General features: G+C 32.9%; 1 protein-coding gene across 19 annotated transcripts in view; it reads right to left on the bottom strand.

The window, feature by feature from the left end:
• DLG1 (discs large MAGUK scaffold protein 1) overlaps positions 1-25260 on the bottom strand; it is a 263928-nt gene that overhangs the window by 10526 nt on the left and 228142 nt on the right. For 4 of the 19 annotated variants that reach the window (XM_044252049.1, XM_044252055.1, XM_044252063.1 and 1 more), the window contains 8 exons: positions 24936-25005; positions 21107-21206; positions 14149-14190; positions 13410-13445; positions 11803-11853; positions 10895-10996; positions 10264-10436; positions 2978-3087 (listed from right to left, as the gene is read on the bottom strand). In XM_044252049.1, the coding sequence (XP_044107984.1) occupies positions 2978-3087; positions 10264-10436; positions 10895-10996; positions 11803-11853; positions 13410-13445; positions 14149-14190; positions 21107-21206; positions 24936-25005 (684 nt within the window). Of the gene's footprint in view, positions 1-2977; positions 3088-10263; positions 10437-10894; positions 10997-11802; positions 11854-13409; positions 13446-14148; positions 14191-20366; positions 20401-21106; positions 21207-24935; positions 25006-25260 lie in introns of all 19 variants that reach the window. The other 15 variants (XM_044252054.1, XM_044252061.1, XM_044252068.1 and 12 more) reach the window with 7 other exon arrangements.

Here is a 25260-nt window from a genome sequence, read left to right as displayed (position 1 = left end):
TTTGAAGAGTAACCTCCATTTGACTTCTGTGAGCCATGATTATACTGAAATCATAAAATATGTATAAAGGAATCCCAGACTACATACACTTTTAAGTAGGGATTTCTTTTTTACTCAGATTATGTTTGTGAGATTCTTCCATACTTTTGAGTGTAGTTGGAGATTGCTAATTCTCATTATTGTAGAATATTTCATTGTGTAAGTAGGTCATAATTTATGTATTCACTGATTTATATTTGAATAGTGTTTTTGGTTATTCTGAACAGTACTTCTGTCAGCAATATAGTACCTGTTTTTGGTGAACATATGTAAACATTTCTGTTGGGCACATTTTTAGAAATGAGATTTCTGGATCTTTAAGTTATGTGTATGTCCAGTTTTTAGGAGATACTGTAAACCATTTACCAGTGTGGATGTACCAAATTTATACTCCCATCAGTGCTAGGAGTTTCAGTTGTTCCATGTCCTTGCTAACAACTGTTTTCACGTTAGCTATTTTTGGTGTGTGGGTGGCAGAATATGACAGTAGGGTTTTTTGTGTTTCTTTCATTTTTTAAGTAGGCTCCATGTCCAAAGTGGGGCTTGAATTCATGACCCTGAGATCAAGTGTCACGTGCCCTACCGACTGAGCCAGTTAGGAGCCCTGATGTTACAGTTTTAACTTGTGCTTCCATGTCCAATTGAGTACCATCTATATGTTTATTCACTATTTGGATATCTCCTTCGTGAGCTAAATCCTTTGTTCATTTTTCTATTGGATTGCTTGTGTTAACCTTTTTAAGGTCTATCTGATGTGCAGTGATATCCCATTTTCATTCCTGATACTATTTATGCCTTTATTTTATTTTCTTGATCTTTCTCACTAACGGTATGCAGTATTTTTAAAGAAAATATTTTTGATTTTGTTGATCTTGTCTACTATGTTTGTTCTCTTTGACTGTATTTCTACTTTCTTTGAGTTTCAGTGACTGGTCTTTTTCTAATTTCTCAAGACCTTAGACTGCTAACATTTGACTTCCTACATTCTTTCCTAATATTTAGGGCTGTGGATTTTCCATCACCAAGGCTACCATATTTCAAATTCATTTACTTGACAATTTCATTGTCATTACATTTATTAACTTATGCTGTGATTTTTTTCTTTGACCCATCCAGAAGTAACATGCTTAATTTCCAAATATATGGGAATTTTCTAGAGATCTATTTTTTTTAAAAAAGATTTTTATTTATTTGACAGAGAGAGATAGCGAGAGAGGGAATACAAGCAGGGGGAGTGGGAGAAGGAGAAGCAGGTCCCCAACCCAGCAGGGAGCCCAATGCGGGGCTCAATCCCAGGACCCCGGGACCACTACCTAAGCCAAAGGCAGACGTCCAAAGACTGAGCCATCCAGGCACCCCTCTAGTTATCTATTTTAATTATTGATTTCTATTTTAATTTCACCAGGGTCAGAGAATATTTTGTTTTCAATCACTGAAATTTGTGGCTTAGCATATAATTAGTTTTGGTAATTGTTCTATGTGCATTTGAAATTAATGTGTCTTTACATATTGCAGACATTGAATGCAGTGTTTTTTACATACGTTAGTTAGGTAAAGTTTTTACTTTGTGTTCTATATCCATACTGATATGTTTGTTTTCTTATTCTATTACTTCCTGTTAAGTTCTCCCACTGTGATTTTGGAATTATTCTTTTCCTGTATAATTACCAATTTATACTTTACTTATTTTGAGACTATATTAAGTACAAATGTATAAATATACCTTCCCGATGGACTGAACCTTTCTTTCATTTTTATGAAATGCTCATTTTTATGTCCAGCAATAATTTCCTGCCTTTAGATATACTTTGATAACAAATACAAACAAACTTACTTTTGGTTAATGTTTGTACGACATACCTTTTTTTCTAGACTCTCACTTTCAGCTTTTCCATGGCCTAATATTTAAGATGTGTCTTATGAAAGCAACATATAGTTGATGGGTATCATAACACACTATTCCAAAATATAGCACTTTGGCATACTGAATATTCTAAGCTGAAGGAATTTGAAAAATGGCAGGTATATGAAGGACTCTGACCTTCCCTGAGGCAGGGCAAAGATCCTCATGTGAGAGGTGGCATTTCTATACCTGGAGGAAACAAACATCCTTATCTCCAAAGACGGTGGGACACTGAGAAGAATTTGAACAAAGAGGCCTTGCTAAGTTTGCTACTCTTATATTCTTTGGTACTATTACATTTGTCACCATTTGTCACCAAACCTAGTATAAACATGCTCAAATTTAACTGTTTTTTTTGGGTCTTCATTTCCTTATGAATGCTTTCATGTCACGTGAAACCTGAATTAAAAATAAATTTGTATGTTAATATGTCTTTTGTTACAGAGGTCCAAGTGAAAACCTAGTAGAGAGAAAAGAATTTTTTCCCCTCCTACAAGAGCAACATCTAGTTTATTTTTTCTTCAACTATTCTGACAATCCTTGTTTTTTAATCAGACCATTTAGTCTAGCATTTAGTTAATGAAATATTTGGGTTCATTTAAATCATCTTACTAACTGTATCCATTTTGTCCCAACTGTTTTGTTTCTATTTGCTCTTTATCTTTTTAGTTTTTATTTAAATTCAATTTTTGCCCTCTATTAGTAAGTAGTTACACATTATTTTATTCTTTTAGTGGTTACACAGAGCTAGACCATTCAGTAATTAATAGCCACATGTGACTACTTAGGCTTAAAATTCTAATACATGTTACCATATACACTTTAGTATATTAATGCTGCTGCTGCTGATTGCTGATATCACAGAATGCTTATTCAATCCTCACAATAACCACTTGAAGTGAGTATACGATTATTCTCTCCATTTTACAGATAAGGGAACTGAGATGCAGCAAAGGTAAGTAAACGATCCAGTCTAGTACGTGACAGACACTGGATTTGTACTTAGAGGTTTGTGCTTTAGGCATTTATACTTACATGATATTTTCCATGGATTTGGGTTTAATAAAAATGGAGATTGGGTAAAGTTGTGCAATCTGTAATCTCTTTATGGCATTTCCAGACACATCGAGGATACAGTGTTTGCCCTAAAATAGAGGAAATAAAGAAGAAAAACAAGTGAACCAAGTATTTTCAATTATATCAAAGGTACATTTCCTACAGGTACAAAATCTGGATTATGATACATTTGGCTCCTCTTCACTTTAAGCAAACTTGTCATTTCTGTTAGCAAATTTCAGAGGGGAAATGAAGACAATGAATAATGACTATGAATAATTAATTTCCATTTTCAAATATTACATTTAGAAAGGAATGAAAATACAGTTCCCTTACTCCTAGCTTTCATAGACCAGTCTCAAAATGGCAACCAATATGGGGCTCCTAAATTTATTTTGCCAAGAAAAACAACCACCCTAAGCTACCATTTTACCATAACTATCTTTTTTTTCTTAAAGATTTTATTTATTTATTTGACACAGAGACACAGGGAGAGAGGGAACACAAGCAGGGGGAGTGGGTGGGAGAGAAGCAGGCTTCCCACTGAGCAGGGAGCCTGATGCAGGGCTTGATCCCAGGACCCTGGGATCATGAACTGAACCTAAGGAAAACGCTTAATGACTGAGCCATCCAGGTGCCCTCCTAACTATCATTTCTTTAAAGAATATACAATCAACAAGAAGATAAAAAGCCTAAAATGAAGGAGAATCTTTAAAATTGAATAAATTTTAACTTATAAAACCTCATTACCACTAATCTATTTCTCATTTTATTGGGGACCAGCAAAAACTTGATCACAAACTGGCAATTTAGGAACCCCACTTCTGGATTTAGGACATTTTTCTGACATGCTTAAATTCACTTACAAAGGCCATTTGGATTTTTATATTTATGAAAGGTGTTCCTATGTTAAATAGGGCAGTAATCATAACTTATTAAATAGATTTTATTATATTTTAAATCAGGTACTGCCTGCATTTTTAAAGAAAGATTTGTTTATTTTAGAGAGCAAGAGAAAATCTTCAAGCAGACTCCCCACTTAGTGTGGAGCCTGATACAGGAATCAATCCCCAGGACCCTGAGGTCGTGACCTGAGCCAAAATCAAGAGTGGGATGCTTAATCAACTGAGTCACCTAGGCACCCCTCATAATACATACTGTAATCCAAGGACTTAAGTATACTTCAATGAACAATTTCAATTTAGTAGGAATATTTATTTATAGATTTTATTTGTTATTTTACAGAGAGAGCAAGAGTGGGCGGTAGGGGGTGGAAGGGAAGAGGGTGAGAGAATCTCAAGCAGAGTCCCTGCTATGCACGGAGTCCAAAGCAAGGCTTAATCTCATGATCCTGAGATCATGACCTGAGCTGAAATGAAGAGGAGTGGATACCCAAATGATTGAGCCACCCAGGTGCCCATGAGCAATACATCTTTTTTTTTTTTTTTAACTTTTTAATTTTTTTTTTTTTAAGATTTTATTTATTTATTTGTCAGAGAGAGAGAGGAGCGAGAGTGAGCACAAGTAGACAGAGAGGCAGGCAGAGGCAGAGAGAGAAGCAGGCTCCCTGCCGAGCAAGGAGCCCGATGTGGGACTCGATCCCAGGACGCTGGGATCATGACCTGAGCCGAAGGCAGCTGCTTAACCAACTGAGCCACCCAGGCGTCCCATGAGCAATACATCTTAATTTTATATACTGCTAACCTTGCTCTAGTTTTTAAAAGTATCTTTCATTTTATAATAGTCTTTAGTTTTATAATGAATTTATAATTTATTTTACAAAATAAATTTTATCAATATTGTGATAGATTTTATATGATTCCCCAGGTATACTATTATCTGAGAATAGAGACAGTTTTACTTTTCCCCTCAATTTTTATGCATGTAATTGGTTCCTCTTGTCTTAACAGCACTAATGCCTCAAGTACAATGAATAACTTGAGTACAATGTTGAATAGCAGTAGAGATGATGGACATCCTTGCTTTGTTCCTCAATAATGGAACTGCCTTGTATTTTGCCTCATATTTCCCCTATTAAGGATTTTAAATTAAGAATATCTGTCTATTCATTCATCCATTTTCATCTCTCTCATTTTTCCTTTTATTTTTAAAAAAAGATTTTATTTATTTATTTGACAGACAGACATCACAAGTAGGCAGAGAGAGGGGGAAGCAGGCTCCCTGCTGAGTGGAGAGTCTGATGCAGGGCTTGATTCCAGGACCCTGAGATTGTGACCTGAGCTGAATGAAGGCAAGAGGCTCAACCCACTGACCCACCCAGGTGCTCCTTCTTTTTCCTTTTTAAAATGTAACACCAATCTCCAGATTTTCGAGTCCCTCCACCCCCAAGGAAAGGTACTCTACCAAAAGCTTTTTAGGCATCTACGGATATATGATTTTTTTCTTTAGCTTTGTGGAAGATTATATTAATTAATTTTCTAACTTTGAACTGACCTTAAATTCCTTTAGTCCCATTTGGTCACAGTGTATTACTTTTGCAATGTGGTACTGGATTCTGTTTACTAAAAATATTTAACATTTTTGCATTAATATTTGTGATATTGGTCTATGATTTTTCTTGTCTCCAGCACACTTAGATATCAAAAAAAAGAATGCTCCTGAGCAGATTATAGGGCTTTAGAACAATCTAACCTTTGAGATTTGGTAAAATTCCCCTGAGAAGCCATCTGAGTCTGGTGTTCTTTGTCAGGTAGTTCCTTGATAATTTGCTCTATTTCTTCTAAAGAAATCGTTCCTTTTCTAATAGGTCAATTTTGGTAAACTACATTTTTCTAAAAAATTATCCATCACAAACACGTTTTAAAATTTGTTTATATAGACATATACAAATAGTCTTTTATGATTGGTATGACATGGTATGTCCCCTTGACATTTCTGTTTCTATTATTATTTTTCCTTTTTTTAAAAAAATTAGGTTTGGGGGCACCTGGATGGCTCAGTGGATTAAGCCTCCGCCTTCTGCTCAGGTCAAGATCTCAGGGTCCTGGGATTAAGCCCTGTGTCCAGCTCTCTGCTTGGTGGGGAGCCTGCTTCCCCCTTTCTCTCTGCCTGCTGCTCTGCCTATTTGTGATCTGTCAAATAAAATATTTTTTAAAAAATTAAAAAAAATTAGATTAGCTCACGGTTTGTCTATTGTGTTAACCTTTTCTAGATCTTCTATTTTCTATATGTGCTGCCGAAGCGAGCACTAGATCTTCTATTTTCTACCTTAAATTCTTTAAAAAACAATTTATGATTTATTTTTAGTGTAAAAAATATATGTGAGTTGACAAAACATTTAAATAGTTCAGCAAGGATGGACTGTCAGTTTTTATTTTAAACAGCTTAAGGTGTAACTGACATACAATAAACTGCAGGTGTTTAAAGTACACAATTAAAAGATTTTTTAAAAAATATTTTATTTATTTATTTGGGAGACAGAGAGAGAGCACAAGCATGGCGGCTGGGGGGCAGAGGGAGAAGCAGACTCCCCACTGAGCAGGGAGCCCCAGATCATGAGCTGAAGGCAGATGCTTAACCAAATGAGCCATCCAGGCACCCCTAAAATACACAGTTTGTTTTGACATGTGTATATACCCTGAAATCATCACAAAAATCAAGATAATAAACGTATTAGTCACCCTCAAAAGTTTCCTCATGCCTCTTTGAAACTTCTCCCTCTAGTCCTTTCCCAAACAATCACTGGTCTCCTGTGATTATAGATAACTTTGTATGGACATACGCTTTCTTTTTTCTTGGGTAAATGTCCAGAAATGGATCATATGCTAGGCAACTGTTTTTTCTTAAATCTCATTAATTCATTCAGGGAATGCTGGCACATGAGGGGCGGGGCAGGTAGGGGAGAGGAAACAGAATCTTAAGCAGGGTCCCCCACACCCAGTGTGTCTGATGCAGGGCTCAGTCTCATAACTCTGAGATCACGACCCCAGCCAAAATGAAGATGTGGATAAGTAACTGACAGAGCCACCCAGGCATCCTCAAACTGTTTTTCAAAGTGGTTGTATATAAAATGTTATATTTTCATCTAGTGGAATATGAGAGTTCCATTTGCTCCATATCTCTGTCAAAACTTAGTAATGGTCAGTTAAAATAATTTAGCCATTCTAACAGGTGTGTAATAGGAACTCATTATGGTTTCAATTTGCATTTTCCTAATGACTGATTATGCTGAATATCTTTTTATGTGCTTACTGGTCATCTTCTTTAGAGAGATGTCTTTTTAAATACTTCGCCCATTTTTAAATTGGGATGTCTTTATTATTATATTACAAGACTTCTTTATATATTCTGAATACAAGTTTTTTATGAGATACATAATTTGAAAATATTTTCTCCTAGTAGATGGCCTTTTTTATTCTCTTAAGAGTTTTTTTCAAGGGCAGAGTTTTAATAATTTCAATGAAATCCAATTTGTCATCATTCTTTCTTTTATGGACTGTGCTTTCAGTATACCATCTAAAAAATCTTTGCCAAACCCAAAGTCATGAAGATTTTTCTGTTTTCTTCTACAGTTTATAGTTTTAGGCTTTACATTTATGATCTATTTTTAGTTAATTTTTATATATTATGTGAGGCATGGCTAGTTAATTGTTCTAGCACCATCTGTTGAAAAGTCTATCCCCTCTCCCTTTTTTAAAAGATTCTATTTATTTGACAGAGCACGAGAGAGCACAAGCAGGGAGAGCAACAGAGGGAGAAGGAGAAACAGGCTTCCCTGCTAAGCAGGGAGCCTGATGCAGGGCTCGATCCCAGGATCCTGAGATCATGACCTGAGCCAAAGGCAGACACTTAACTGAGCCACCCAGGCTCCTTAAGACTATTCCCTTCTCCACTGAACTGCCTTTGAACTTTGTCCAGTTTTGAACAGTTGTCCATATATATATGTGGGTCCGTTTAAGGATTCTCTAGTATGTCCTGATGATCTACTTGTTTGTCTTCATGCCAGTACCATAGAATCTTGATTACTGTATTTTTCTAAGTCTCAAAAACAAGTTCTGTAAGTCTTCATATCTTTGATTTTTTTTCAAAGTTGTTTTGGCTATTCTAGATTTTCACATTTCCTATAAGCTTGAGAATTAGCATGCCATTTTCTATTGGGGTTGTACTAAGTCTGAAAGTTCAACTGACATCTAAATAATATTAAAGCTTAGAAAACCATGAATATGATGTATTTCTCCATTTATTTATGGCTTTAATTCTCTCAGCAACGCTTTGTGGTTCTTAGTGTACTGATCTGTAAATCTTTTGTGTTAGCTTTATCTCTTAAGTATTTAATATTTTTATGTAAATAATATAAATAACTTACATTATTTAATAAATTCATATTTTTGAAAAATATAGGTATTACAGAATTGATCATTTTAATATAAAATGTAATTGAATATAAATGTAAACATTTACATTATGTAAGTAATGTAAATAATGTTATATAAATAATGTTTTTCAAAATTTCCACTTATCACTGGTTTAAGTACATAGGAATACAGTTGTCTTTTGTGTAACAAATTACACTGTATCCTTCATTCTTGCTAAACTTATTAATTCTAGTAGTTTTTTGGGTAGAGTCTATCAGATTTTTTACATAATCATATCATCTGCAAATGAACACAATTTTACTTCTTCCTTTCCAATCTGAAAAACTGTTCTTACTTCCTTTGAACTTATGGCACTGGCTAGGAGGTCTACTATAATTCTAAAAACAAGTGGTTTGGGTGTTGGATTTTGCTGAATGCTTTTCTTGAACTATGGAGATGATTGTATGATTTTCCTTTTTTAGTTTAAGACGGTGGGTTATGCTAACTGATTTTCTAATGTTTAAATTTACCTTGCACTTACGGCATAAACCCTACTTGGTCATGGCATATTATTATTATTATTTTTTTAAAAGATTTTATTTTTTGGGGGGTGGGAGGTTGGGGTACCAGGTGGTGGGTATTATAGAGGGCACGGCTTGCATGGAGCACTGGGTGTGGTGAAAAAATAATGAATACTGTTTTTCTGAAAATAAATAAATTGGAAAAAAAAAGATTTTATTTATTTATTTGACAGACAGAGATCACAAGCAGGTAGAGAGGCAGGCAGAGAGAGAGAGAGAGGAGGAAGCAGGCTCCCCGCCGAGCAGAGAGCCCGACGTGGGACTCGATCCCAGGACCCTGAGATCATGACCTGAGCCGAAGGCAGAGGCTTAACCCTCTGAGCCACCCAGGCACCTGGCACATTATCTTTTATCATATATTGTTAAGATTCATTTTGCTTAATTTTTGTTTAGAATTTCTGCATCTGTGTTCATGGGAGGTCTATAGTTTTTTTTATAATGTGTTTTGAAGTTCTGAAACTTAGGTAATGTTGGACTCAGAATGAACTCGGAAGTATTCACTCTCTTTAAATTTTATGGTAGAAAATGGGTTTTAGTTCTTCCTTAAATGTTTGGTAAAATTTATTAGTAAAGCCATCTGTGTCTGGAGTGTGTGGTATTAAAATGTCAATGTGAATCAATCTCTTTAGTAGATACAGGACTAGTCAAATGATCTATTTCTTCTTATGCCACCCAGGTGCCCCTAATTTTACTTAATTTATTTAATTTTATTGATGAACACTGCTTTTTAATTATGCTAGATGTTGGAACGCTATTGCTAAATACAAGGTCTATGTCTGGCAAATGTATAGCACCTTAAAATAACCTCCCTTAGGTTCATTTTACCATTTCTGTTCTCATTTTCTTTGTTGACCTATTTTTTTCTGGGGTAAGGCCAGAGGGAGAGGGAGAGAGAATGTTAAGCAGGCTCCATGCCCAGTGTGGAGCCTGATGTGAGGTTTGATTTCACAATCCTCAGATCATGACCTGAGTGGAAATCGAGTCGGATGCTTAACCAACTGAACCACCTAAGTACCCCAATCTACTTTACTTTGTATGCATTTTTCTAGGCCACCACAATTAAATATTCAGTTGAATAAATTTATAACATTGTTTAAAATGATCAATTCTAAAACATCTATCCTGTATTTTTTCAAAAATATGGATTAAAAGTTTCGATTACATCATTCTTTTATATTATAAAGGTACATCTGATTAGAAACTATATTCTAGGATCACTTTGGTGCTTTTTTTTTTTTTTAAAGTTTTTATTTTTAAGTAATTTCTATACCTACCACAGGGTTCAAACTTATAACCCCAAGATCAGGAATCGTATGCTCTATCGAATGAGTCAGCCAGGCACCTGAGCCAGGTACCCGTGGGTGCTTACCTTTTCTGCTACTTCCCGCACAGACTGAACACTTGTTCCATACAGATGGTTGTTATACTGGCCAGCTTCAATAAATTTATGTTCTTGAATATCTTTTTCCATCTGCTCTCTTGAAGTCACAAAATGATAATCTCTTCCATCTACCTCGTAGTCTCGTTTTGGTCTAGTTGTATCTTTAATAAAAAATAACTTGAGGAAGTGTTTAGTATTAAACACAACAAATCCATTTTCTTTCTTTCTAAGATTTTACTTATTTATTTGAGAGGAAGAGAATGAGAGAGAAAGAGAGAGCACAAAACGGGGAAAGTCTGAGGGAGAAACACACTCCCTGCCGAGCAGGGAGCCCAATGTGGGACTCAATCCAGGGACTCCAGGATCATGACCTGAGCCGAAGGCAGTCGCTTAACCAACTAAGCCACTCAGGTGCCGAACAAATCCAATTTCTGCTTCAGTGATTATCTCGTAAAGTTCAACACAACAGCAGTTAATTGAAATTTTAAAAAGGACAGTAATATGGAAGAATAAGTGATAACACAGTATAAACCACTAAAAAATGGTAATGTGTACTTTTACCACACATGGTGACAAAATGTTAAGACCAATAATTAAGAATTTTTATGTGGTTACTCACGAGGAACACATGATCCAAATTTGTCAGGAAATTCTGAGATCAAGTCATCATTTATCCTGTCTTTCATAGGTCCCAATATGATCACTGGTCGAGTATAATTAACTATAAAGATAAACTGCGTGTTAAAAGGCATAAACACTCAACAAACATCAGTGTTCTTCAGAGTAGAGAACAAAAGTATCCTTAAAAATTACAAAAAATATAATTCTATACATTGCTAATATCACCTCACTATAAATGAGAAAACAAAGCTTAGTGTTTTACTGATCCTTTTTGAAGTAGAAATTGTTAGGAAGCAGATCAAAGAAGGGCAAAAAAGAAACTGGGTAGAAGAGGTGATAAAATCACAGTTGTGATCTAGAAAGATGATCTAATAGAAGTGGATTACACCTTACAGTGGATTGTAATGGATCATGCTAGAAAAAGGGAGATTGCCAGTAAGAACCAGAACTAACATGGTAGGAGGGATAAAAAGAAGGTTATAAATAAAGGAAGATAGGAGAGAAGGATAAATAGAGCCTAGAAACTGACTGGACAAGGGAGTTGAAAAACAGAGAGATCAAAGGTGTTTCCAAAACTTTGAAAAAGGGTCAGTGAAGGACAGTGACATTATCATTAGCACAAGAAAGAAGCTGCTTAGGAAAAAAAAAAGCATTATAAAACAGTTAATATAAAATGACTAGATTTCAACATACTGTGAACTAAACCATGTTTCATAAAATGTATATGGCAAATTTCTCTATATATTCTTAACAGAAAAAATGCATAGCAAAATTCTAATAAAACACTATTTTGTAAATTATCAAATTTGTAATAAAGCAAATTATCAAAATAAGTTAGATCTGTTTTCTAAACTAAGAAGTATATATTTTTTAGAAGATTAAAAAATATCAATAGGCTTCACAAACCTTCTTGCTGATTCACTGGCTCATAAGATAAGACATATTCCTCTTGACCACCTATTAGTTAAAATACAGATGAGAAAATCTATTAAGATAACTAATGCTAATTTAATTCTTCAAACGTAACATATAAATTGCTAGGACTTTCCTTAGAAAATAGCAAAGATGTAGAAAAAGGGACTTTACAAATAACTTATGGCAAAAATAAGTTAAAAAAATAGCAAATTATGAAGTCATAAAGTCTGATAAATGTAGAAACAAGATATAAATGTGTTATTTAATAAATACCTTTATGATATCCTGTGTTTTAAACTGTCATTAGATCTATTTAAAATCTTCATTTGTGATGTCATGTATGGGATACTAATTTTTTATTTAGAAGCTAAGAACTGTTAAGTATCTTAAAACTAATACTTGATTGAAAAGTTCTACATATGTGAGTATTTATGTAATTTACTGTTATTAAGAACATGTTTATGGTTTGGTCCCACCAGATGCAATATTTAACAGGATATAAATACATTTTTATAATTACAACTATTTATTATAAAAATTTTTAATGTAAAGGTAAAACTATTGTCACTATTTCACTGATGAAAAAAATTCACTAACTGTTCTAATAAGTCATTTATTCAATTAAAAAATTACATTAAAATGAATTTAAAAAGCTTTAGATAAGGGTGCTCCCTTCTACTTGCTAGAATGGGATGTTGCACAATTCATAAATTGCTTAATAAAGCCAATTAGAGCTTCAAAAAAAAAAAGGTCTTGGGTAAAACGAAATCCTTCTCTTCTCTCTCCAACTATGAATCAGATAGATAGCAAATGAAATAAAATACTTGTTTTTAATTTTTAATTATTTGAAAGCACTTTAGAAGTCAAATCCTCGCAGATTAAATTAAAAGTTTAGAGCTTAAGAATGTTGTCAATAAAAAATTATACAAATGGTATCTTGACTCAGCAAAAGGAATGGAAAGAGTTATAAATTCTAGTTCTTAACACACACACACACACACACACACACACACACACGTATAGAAAACAAATTAGGAAGGACTGTTACTTCAAGTGGTTCCATGAAAACAAACAATGTCGGATAACATATTTGAGGATTTTCTCCTTGATTATCATGATTCTATAACAAGTTTTTCACTAAATTTGGCACTGGTTTTATAGCACAAGTATGCAGCTATGATCTTTTAAATTCATATACTGGCTTTAAAAGTGTATTTCACTGTTTTATTATCATAATATATAAAATACATACTTAAAAGCTACCTTAAAAATACTGTATGTAAAACAGGGTTTACATATTAGCAAAAACATGCAAGTCAAATATTCCACACCTAACAATTCATGCAAATGGTGCGACAGACAGTATATACTTTCATTACCTCTTTTTTCTTTTTCCAAGACTAGAAAGTTACTCAACTACTCTATGGTGAGTTCTGATTATATGATAATAAAACATTAATAAGAAATCACATTCCCACACCAAAAAAAAAAGACATTTATGTAACTATTATGAAAAAGATAACAACCAATCGAATGAGGGTTAAAAGTATATATTGTCAACATGAAAAATATCAGAGACTGATATTAACAGGATGGACCTTTTGAGCAGCCATACTCATCTGTAATCAAGATTACTTTCATATTAGACAGCAGTAAAAAAAAAAAGTTAGAAAAGCAATTTTAATTTTTAAGGTACCACAACTGATAATATTCATGTACTTCCCTCTCCCATGCCCAAATCTCTTAAAAAACTCCAGATGCTTGTATAGTTCATTTAACAATACAATAGCAAAAATGTAACATAAGGATACCAAAAAAAAAATCAGTATTATTGTTTGAGCAACTGTTGAATATTATTTCCTTCTTCGTTTAGGTTCACCAGAAGCTGGTAGTAAACATTAACTTGATCTAGATAATTACTGGTAACAAAGAGTAAAAAAGGAAATAAAGCTAACTATAAGCATTACTGAAAAATATTTAAATGCTCATACTAAAAGAGATTTACTAAAGAAAATGGTAAAATATAGGTTTACCCCTCATTTAACCAGGTATTTTCTTGTAAAAGATACACACACACACACACACACACACACAATGTACACAAGTAGCACTGTGTGTAAAAAGGATTTTAGAGTTTTATTAAAAATTGGGAACTCTGTTAACATTTATACATAGTATGACTTTATTTTTCAAGTACAGAATTTTACTTGGCTCTCTCTGATTTTAAAATATTAAGCACCTGATGTTCAGTATTTAGAATGTATCACTAAGACAAAAAAACTCCCAAGGTATACGTATTACTTGTGATTACAAAAGAACAAGTATTGAAACACTTACGGTAACTACTTTCACTATCGCTGGCATTAGAAGTTATATGCTCTGAAATTGCAGGACAATGGAAAAAATAAAACACAGTGTCATGAGTTTAAAGAAGCAAATTATCAAAATAAACACAAGGCGACATTACAAAATGTTGAGGTATAGATCACACATACTCAAAGAATTTTTAAAAAAGCATCTTGATTTTCTTTGAAGTTTATTTTCCCCCAAATAAATATGAATTAGGAAGGAAAGAAACTGTAATTAAGGACAATGCTCCATTTTTGTACAACACAGTTTATGAACAAAATCTATGACAAATAATCAAGTAGAAAAAAAGTGATCCTTAATTAGTCCAAATGTAGACATAGAACCCAAAAAGAGAAAATGCAGTTGGCACCATTTAATTTAATTTTTTGAAACAGTAATGACTAACAAAAGACACAAGTTATATTTGAGCAAAGAGATGCCCATTTTAATGAAGGGATATCTTAAAAAAATAAATGATCTTGCTTTTAGTTCAGCTTCTTTCTTGTTCCTGAAGGGGAATGAACATCCAGGTTTCTGAGATCATACAGACAAAATATCTTAGATGTCATAGATTCATATGCGCCAAAGTAAGTCAAATGGAAGGGAATTCTAGAAGGTGGGACTGTATTTTAAAATAGACTAGTACTGAGTACTGAGTAGTTCTGAGAAACTCTGTTTTGATAAAACTGACAATGGCTGTTCTGCTTTTTGCAAAACAAAAAAAGATAAAGCAAATACATCTACTTGCAAATTGCCTGGCCTCCCCTTGAAAATGACTCCATTTCATAACTTGTTGGGTAAACACCAGGTACTCTCCCCATGTAAACATAATCTTGAATGTTTTCTCAATAAGTATCTCTGGAGAGTTAAAAAAAAATTATAAAAACTAAAAAACAAAATTTTCCACAGTAGAAAGAGAAATCTAAATTTCTCTTTCTTTAAGGGATTAAGAGAACAGCTTGAGGAGAAATATCCGCTGTACCATGCCACCCACAGAATCTCCTAAAATCAAGATGTACTACTGTAGAGTTCTGAGAATGGCAGAATGTAAGATTTCAAATGAAGGTAATAGTTCTTGAATTGCTGTCATAGTGAAAACTAAGTCTGTTATTCTAACCTGCAAAAACAAGATATAATTTTTTTTCCTTTTTAAATATTGCAGGACAGTTGACATACAATGTTGTATTAGTTTCAGGTGCAAAGATAGAACTTAATCTTAACTATGATTATAAATATTTTATATATAGCAGGGACATTAAAAATTATAAAAGACTGAATCATATATGACAAGCACATATAAAATGTTTTAAAAAAGTTTATATTTAAAAATTTCTTCCCATGTTACCCATGTACTTCGAAACAATCATTTTAAATTGTTGCATCCAAGTCTATTAAACTGATAAATCATAATTTACCTTACTACTTATTACCCAGACTTTTTAGTTTGCTTTAAATTGTTTTCCACCAACATCAGTAATTAGGAATGTTTTCATTTATACAACTTGTCTTATTTCCTTAAAATTCATTCCTGAAAGTAGGAACGACACATTAAAAAAAATTCTTAAAATTTATTTTAGGATTAGTAGTGTACTTTACAATCTCTAATACATAAAAGAGAGTAACATTAGTTGCTGCAATGGAGTGAGTGAAGGAGGAAAGTAAGTGGGAGTACAGAAGAGACAAAATTAACCATGAGTTGACAATTACAGAAGTTGGGTAAATGAATACTTGCAGGGGTTTACTGTTCTTCTACTATTGAATATATTTGGCATGTTATACAGTAAAAAGTTAAAGCTACTACAAATCTCTTTTGTCTTTTCTGGGGATTTCTCCTAATCTTGAGTTCTCTAAGATTACCTATAGTTGTTATGTGATCAATTCTTCAAGTTCTTTCAGGTATCCTTTTACCTAACTCTACAGGAAAATCTTGCTATTCAAAGCTTGGCTCTTGGATAGCATTGTCACCACTGCTGGGAGTTTATTAGAAAGGTAAAATGCTTTCTTCTTGATATTTAAAAATATATTTTTAAGAAACTTAATCAAAAAAGGTATTAAAAAATCCAGTAAACATATAAGAAGGTGTTCTAATTTTTTCCTGTAATTACTTATCAGGGAAATGCAAAATAAAGCTACAACAGGTATCTCTACCATCCACCTGAATGGCTATAATGGAAACAAACAAAGAAACAAACAAACAAAACCAAAAACAGATATGCCAAACAAGGTAAGGAGCAACTGGAACTCACATACTACTGGGGTTGGGGAAATTGGTACAACCACTATGGAAAACTATTTGGCAGCCAAACTATTTGGAAGCTATTTGGCAGCCACTATTTGGCAGCCACTACGAAAGCTCAACAGATATATGTATGTATGACCTAGCAATTCCTTTCCCCGGTATTTCCCCAATATGATGACATATATATGTTGACCAAAGGACATGTGCAAGCCTGTTCAAAGCAACAGTATTCAAAATTGCCCTAAATATATGTTTATTTACAAGTCTGAGATAATATAGTTTCATATTTGTTTTTTCTCATTTATATTATGAGCATTTTCCCATGTCATGTTTTAATATGATTTTCAATGGTTATATGATATTACAAAATACAGATAAATCATATTTCATTAACCACTTCCCAAATATAAAGGTTTCATATTTTAGGATGGTTTCATATTTTTTTGACTGTAATTTCTCAATAAAATTAAACTTACTGATATATAAACCTTTATCTCTATCTCTGATTACATACTTAGGATAATTCCTTGAAGAGGAATTAGTAGGTCAAAAGATATATTTTTCCAGATATGCATAGTGGTTATATATTAAAACTAGTGATTCCATAAAACAATACCACTGGGTTCTGTGGTATTTAAAAGAAATTTAAAAGAAATATCTGTCAAGATGATGGGTAGAAACTATCATTTTGTTTATTGATTACTGGGGACATCAAGTATTTTCATACACTCACTTGTTATCTTTTGAGCATTCTTCTCATAACCTCCATTCAGTTATCAAATGAAGATTTGTCTGTTTCTTATTTAGGAATTCGTAGTGTAAAGGCATTATCCCCCTTTGACATACATGGTATATTCTTTGAGTTTTAATTTTGATTTTATGAAGTTTGATGACCACAGTCATTTCAAATCTCTAACCAAGTCTCCCCTTTCTCATCAAACATTTCTTCCTGAGAATGTATGAAATGCCTTTTCTGTGTTTTCCTCACTACTACCTATATGTCACCAATCTCAAGCAATACTACTACTCTCACTCTTTACAAATAAGTCTGGTTTTGGCATCTAAGAGCTCTACACAACTTTGCTTCTCTAAGTCTCTGAGAAAGCTTCCCATTACATATCTCTTTCTTATGTACCTAAGAGTTTTTGAGATGTTCTACAGAACGGAAAACTATAAAAATTGTACTACAGCTACAAACCTCGCCTGAAACTATGTATCATGATTTCACTTTTGAGCACCTTACATAGCTCCTCCTGAACTTACTTTTTAAAAAGTCTCTGCTAAAGGAATCTTACATTTTTCCTTCTGACTTTTTCAAAGTTGCCTTCTTAAGATATACAAGCTGAACACATCTCTATTTCTAGCTTTTCACAGCTATGATGATTTACTTGCATTCTCTCAGACTTCCATCATATTCTAGTTAGTTGTTAGTCAAAATAGGATTGGAAAGGCCAATTCTCATTGTTTCTTCTGCTCTCAACAGGGCAAATCAATGATTTATTTGGTTCCCTTTTTTGTAGAATCACTGAGTTCATGTGTATGAAAAGTGTTCTAGGTTATCACTTTTCTCTTTAATTAAAATACCCTATTTTTCACAGGTTATATGAAATTACATGTAGATGTACATCTTTCTTGATATTCAGTGTTATTCCATTTCTTCATTGGATTTGTTTCTCTGCATTTATGCCTTTTCTTCTCAGTCCCTTCATGAGTCCTGTTTCAATAAGGCTTGATGAATATGTACAGAAGTCAAATTTATTTCTTTATATTAAAATCTCAGGATTCTGCTTAGTTTATTTCCTGTATTTGGAACTTCAGAATATGGATTACTGAGGCTACAAATAATGTTTCTGACCACCCTTTCCCTAGCATTTTCTGTTATATAACAATTGGCACCTTGTCAATTGCTAGTCATATGTTTTATCCAAGTTTAGAATTCTTACTGATATTTTCCTATCTCCCTCAGTATTTTCCAAACAAAATCTTCTTGATTGGATCATGTTACCAGGTGAGTAAATTATCTTAGTTCCTGTGAGATGAAGCACAAAAACTATCACTGAAGGGATCTTAAGTCTCTCTCCAGAAAATTAAATCATTTTCTAAAGGACACTGTCTGGTAATCAGCTACTATTTTTCTCTTTTGTCCAAATGAGAGATGGAAATAAGATATGGTCAAGGTGTAATTACCATCCATCATAACAGTATCAATATAGTAAACAAATTCATTTAGTTCCTTTACAATGAGTTTTCCACAGGTCTCTAATGATTTATAGCAGATAATAAAAAATCTGTGGGTCCTTATGCTGAATCATACCACCTTTAAAACACATCGTTCTCAAAACAGATTCTATAGCATTAAGAATCTATGTAAATATTTTCCAGTTTTAAAGATTTTCACCAAAGGTAAAAAAGATTTAAAAAGGGTGCCATTAGTAATAGCAAATTTGTGTCTCTAGCTGTATCTTAAAAAGGCATAGGCAAGATGTGTCTATATAGAAATAATTACATATAAAGTATACTGTCTTCAATCTAATACAAACCTTTAATCTTTAAGGTTGAAATAAAAGTACCTATACTTTAGATTAAAATTCCAGTATAAAGTTAGCAGAAATCAAGGGAAAAACCTTCTATGAAATATAATGTTTATTAATGTAGATGTTAGAAAATTAAAAGATACTGATCTCTAATTTTTTTTTTTTAAGATTTTACCTATATATTTGACAGAGAGATAGTGAGAAAGGGAATATGAGTAGGGGGAGTGGGAGAGGGAGAAGCAGGCGTTCCATGGAGCAGGGAACCTGATGTGGGGCTCGCTTGATCTGAGACTTAGGATCATGACCTGAGCCAAAGGCAGATGATTAACAACTGAGCCACCCAGGTGACCCTACCCTTTTTTTTTTTTTTTTTTTAACATGCTGGGTGTGGAGCCCAATATGGGGCCTGAACTTACAACCCTGAGATCAAGACCACACTGAGATCAACAGCTGGTTGCTTAAATGATTGGCTATATCCTTAATGACCAATGAATTACAAAAAGTAAGCTTTCAAAATGCTTAGTAATCCAAATAGAAATAACCATCCAGGAAAAAACTTTAGCTTAAGAGATTACTTCTATGAGTCACTGTCACCTAAAATAACTTAGTAATATTTGATAAACTTTCATATATAATTAATTTGAGAACACATAAATCTGAACTTTTGTTTGCTAAAAAAATGACTTGTTTCATCCATTCACTCTAACATTTACTGAATGACTCCTATATACCAGACTGTACCAAGTTTATATGAAAACTAAGTACTAGTTAGAAAATTAAGTAAGAACAACTCAAAACCACTGACAACATCTTGGTTAAAGGAAAAATAAAGGATAGTATATCTCATAATTCTTTTAATAATTTACAACCTCCTTGGAAAAAGAGAGCTACAATTTCCGTTCCCATGTATCAACCGCTACTTGAACTTGAGGTCCACAATTCTTCTCTATTAACTTAAGACTCATTATATTCTACAGTTTCACATCATAGCAATGCTTTTCTAACATACAATCGAAGTGATTTTAACTTGTCTTAACAAAACAGCCTGGCAGACAGAAAACTGCAAGATTATTTTCTACATTCTAGTAATGAAGGTAGGTAGTATTATTTTAAAAAGCTTAAAAAAAGTCTTTTACTTAAAAAAAAAAAAACCTAGCAAAAGTAACTGCCATAAAGATTACAAAAAGGAAAATGTAATTATGAGCAATTTTTTCAAATGACATGTGAAAAATGGAGCATCAGAAGAACAAAAGATATGTATTATAGAAATAAAAATCCCAAGCACATTATTAACATGGAAAGTCTAAAAGCAATCTAAATCATATACCTCCTCATGCCAGAAAGGCACTACCATGAATCTCAAAATGTATCTGAAAAAGGTAGGTCTGTAGATGGAGGTTAAAAAATAACTTGGGAGTATTTTGATCACTTACTCAGGCCTTTTGATCCCATGTCGTCAGGGATCTCCTGTAGAGAGTAGTTCCCAGAGAGCAAGCAATAAAAAGATAATCAAAGAAAATAGTTGTCAGTAATGCATAAAATTGGTGCTACAATAAGAGACAGTTCCAAGACCATTACAGGTGCACATATTCTAGAGTGTTTTTGTAGATTTCTGAAAGTCTGAAATAAGCTAGCAGCTGAATGTAATGTACTAAAGAAATCAAAGTTTTAGCTTAAAAGCTGATTTAGGGTAGAGAAGCAAAATTTGAGATTATTTCTTGTTATCTTAAAAGTAAAATTCACTGTCTACATATAGTGAAGATACAAGATAGAATAGAATTCCAGAGGATCTATGATCAAAGATTGTCAATGCTTAATGACCAATTAATTACATATAGTATAATCATTAAGTAGCTTCTCAGGTATCCATAATATTCCTCTAAAGTATTATTTGAGAGTATTTTAAGTGTTTCTTCTAAGAACCCTTCCAACGTGTAACTTTATTTTAAACACATACCTTAAAATTACTGTTAGCTTTAAATTAAGAATTCCTAAGGTGTCGAAAAAGTTAAGATTGGTATGCAAATTAATTTATGTCTGTTAAGTTGCCCCTGTTTAAGACAATTAGTAACCTGTTGCAGCTCTTGAAACTGTCTCCATGGTAACAACCAACTGCAGGGCAGTAGGTCCCTCTACATTTATTTTCAGTTGACCACTGGATCCACATACTTACGGTCAGCATCACTTGTTTCCTGTTCACTCTGGTCCTTGTTCTTGTAGAAGGGGAATTTTCGGGAAAAGAGGTTCTTTTTACGCTTGTCATTGAATGACTGCTGAAGAAGAGAAGGAGGGGCAAAACAAAGGGATGTCTACTATCTGTGTGTACAAAGGCCCAGCCTAGCAGCTCTGTGGAAGCTGACTCTTGTGACCACAGTGTGCAGTTTGTATATGAATTTATTAATCACAAAGTGAATTTCTGACTTTGTATAAACTCTAACATTTCTCAACTTAAAATATTTTAAAATTTACAGTGCAATTCAGTAATACCTAGAACTAAGGAGAAAGTGCTACTTGATTAAAAAAAAAACAAAAACAAAACCCTAGAAATAAGGAGTAAGTGCCACTTGAAAAGTAACTCAAATTAGCTACCACTATAGTACAAACCTGCTAACTTCTGTTCTTATCAATTCATATTTTTCTAGAAGATTCCCAGGTATGAAGTGCTCTATAGCAAAAGCTATTTTAAGTCATTATTCTAGGCTATTCGAGTATTTTTTTGCAGTAGGTAATAATCTTCCATTTTCCTCCGACTTGAGCATATTCCCTCCCTCCCCTTTTTGGTGGCTCCAATGAACTAACAAAAAGCCACTATTAAAAAAGAAAACCAAAACAACTGAAAAAGTTGCTAGTTCTGAATATTTAAAAACAATGAACCAATCTTATTATTTTTTGGAAGAGAAAAAAGATAAATAGTTATGGTATGAATCAGAAAATGAGAAGAAAACTAAGAGGGGTCCATCAAGCATACATAATCCAGCAAAAGATTCATCGAAGCTATCCCACCAAGAAAGAAGAGTCAGAGCTCTCCTGGCCAACATGAATGCCATCCTAACTGATCTGTCTTTAAGCTCTACTATATTCATCTATTTTTAAAAGTATATATAAATAAACTGGAACCAGATTAAATTCATTGGCACCATATCTTGAATAGGAAATAAAAATTCAGGTGCCTATAAAAGCCAAAAGGCAATGAAGATCCTAATAGTCATACAGTACTGCTGTGGAGGAGCTGCACAGCTGATCTGATGTCCCCTACTACACAGATGTTAGAAAGAGATTTTCTCCCTTCTTCAATGTCCCATTTGTGCCTTCACAGATTTAAAACCAGGCCACATTAAGAAAGGTGATGCTATTAAAGAGGAATAACTTCTTTTGTAATTTCTGTCACAAACATTATGTCTTGAAGGAAATGGCCTGACCTAGCAATAACACTTAGGAATTATTACTTTTTGAGGCAGGAACAATATAAAGGATAAAAAAATCTTGTTCTGACTTTTCTTGAGCTTAATCCAATGTCATAAAATGCTATCATTATTTTGAAGTATATCCACATCAGGAAGTATGTTTTGGCATGCCTGTATTTTTAAGCATATGATGTCTGGCAATTAGGTGCTGAGGGAGAATAAAGTAATTTTTGCTCCAATTCTATTACTTGAAAGGATTTGTTTTGGCAGGAATCTTAACATAAAAACAAGATTAAACTTTTATTTTTTCCTTTTCATATCAATAATTCAGGATTAATAAATTCATAGAGCTCATTAGTCCAACAGATTGTCCTGATTTCAATCCTAAAATTTGGAGGCTATGATAATGCTAAGCAGAAGTTAAAAATTAAGTTGATAAGAAAAAATACTGTCCGGAAATTTGGACTTACAACTGTCAAGTAGCATTATTTAAATAAAAATCTTTGTTTGAATCCGAATTTTAGAATAGAGAAACAGAAGAAAACTAAAGTTTCAATACAGAAAAATTTATGATAATCTAATTTAGGGAAAGATGAAATCTTCTTGTTCATAAAAATCATCAATGAATTTATAAAGTAACAATTTTTATGGTATCTAATAAAACTGTTATGTTTTTAATAAAAGGTATTTTTCCCTCCTACTGCATATATAGTGGTCAGAGTCAGTTTCACAGCAAACAACCAAAAGAAACATGAAGTTTAAAATGTTTTGATTTTTGGTATCTTTACAGTTAGCCAAAATGAGATATCATAAAGATATCATAATATAGGACAGAAAGAAATGCTTGTTAGTTAAGAAAGAATTAATTGTATTACATTTAATGTCCTCTGGATGAAGAATTTATTAAAAGTGAAAATAGCACAAAGCAAAGAAGACAAATATGTGCAGGGACAACACAAAACTGAAGAAACATACTACCTCTGGATTGTCTACATTTTCAATACAAAATACTCTATTTAATTATTTACTGTTATTAATGCTATATTGCAAGAGAGTATAAATAAAAGAACTGATAAAATATCACAAAATCATGATATATATTAAGCACAGAATTTCTCTATGTGGTATGTCAAAATAGCTAAATGGATGTTAAAAATGTTAATGAGAAACTGAAATGTTGTAAGTCTGCAGTGGAAATAAGTCCATAAACCACCATGTAAGGAAGGAAAAGATGAACTCAGAATGGGAAATTGTAGTACAGAAAGAAATGCAGTTCTGCATCAATGGCAAGCGTATTTTTACCCCACTCAGTATCATGCATCCTTCTGGTGCTGTGTTAGGACACAGTGACTGTGTATAAGGTTGGTTACAGTCAACAAACAAGACTAAGATTTAAATATGTCGTTAATTCAGTTAACTTCTTACAGTATGGAAGAAAAGTTACAACATGCAACCTCTTTTTCAATACATTGACAGTGTATTTTACTAAGTTATTTTTAAAGACATATATAAAACGAGCACAAAAAGCATTGTATAGATTTCAAATCCTGAGCATTTACTTGGGCTTTTTCCCTCACCCAAATTTCTATTTTAAATATTGCTTCAGATCATACTATGTAATTTATTTTCTGAAAGCTGCAATTTTAAAGGAAATTATCATTTTTAAGATAACTGAATGCATTATACAATTTACTCAGATTTAATTTCTTTCAGGATATTGCTTATCTTTAATTTTATGCCTTTATGTTTGAGTGCTTAGTGCTATCAGAAGTACAGATGATAAGGTTAATTAATTTGCAGAGTTAACTTTACACATTCATTTGAAATATGATCAAAAGATGTATAAAACTTTTGCTTTAGATTAAAAAAAAACTAAAACATTCCTATGAATAGTATTTCAAGACAACATATGTGTTCAGCTTATTTCTTCAGGCTTATTACTACAATATTCCATTGTAGTGATTACACACATCATACAGGACAAAGCCTGCAGTATTTCTTTCATGTACTGGCATCAACAAGCAGAACTTAAAAATGAAAACAAAAACACATTTGAAATTATATATGAAAGAATTCAGAAGTATTTCTTGACTGTCTATAAACTCATCCTCTACTGTCCCTTTCTTTATTCCCTCAAAATAAAAATTCATATCGATTCAAATATTTAAAGCATGGATTCTCTTAAAAAATTGTGAAGGGGGAAATGAAAACTTACATTATGACCTAGTTAATAATATTCTGGGGCATATCGTCTCAGAAGATGATTAAATTAGCTATCATGATTAATAACAATTTCTAACTGGACATCTGAAGGAAGGCTGAATTTATTTCACTTGTAAAAATAACCTTACCAAAGTATGTTGTTAAGAATACATCAAATGACAGTTTCAATAATCTGGAAAGGTCTGTAAAATGAGTGCTTTAATAAATTACTTACTTCAGCATCTACTATTACAAAGCATCATGGCAAGAGCTGTTGATAGTTAACTCTTATGGCTAAATCCTTCTAATTTTAATAGTGTAGCTCTGGCAAGAATTATGAAAAAGCCTATTATTCTCAATTATTAATATCTAGGAAAGGACATTTCATATACTCACCCCTTTATCTCCTCTTGTTTTAGAATTAAATTTCACTGTTTTTAACCGGGCTCGTTCTTTCTTCTCAACTCTGTCAAAGTACAGAATGTTATTTTTGAAGTATACCAAAATATCTAAGGGTCTAACTAGAAATCATCAGAAATGATACTTTAGCATGGGGTATTTTTATATTCTAAAACCTTCAGAAACCGTTTAGGTTTGTATCCCCAAATTAAAAATAATTTCTGGAAGTGAAATACAGGGCTCATTACAAAACAAAACCACTTGTGAACTACCAAAATACAGAACATGTGTACTTATAGATTAATTCATATTCTGTAATTAT

The sequence above is a fragment of the Neovison vison genome, chromosome 6 (genome assembly GCF_020171115.1).
Source record: "Neovison vison isolate M4711 chromosome 6, ASM_NN_V1, whole genome shotgun sequence".
Classification (NCBI taxonomy): Eukaryota; Metazoa; Chordata; class Mammalia; order Carnivora; family Mustelidae; genus Neogale; species Neogale vison.
The sequence above is the reverse complement of the archived record's forward strand: the minus strand, read 5'-3'. Positions and strand labels throughout refer to the sequence as shown.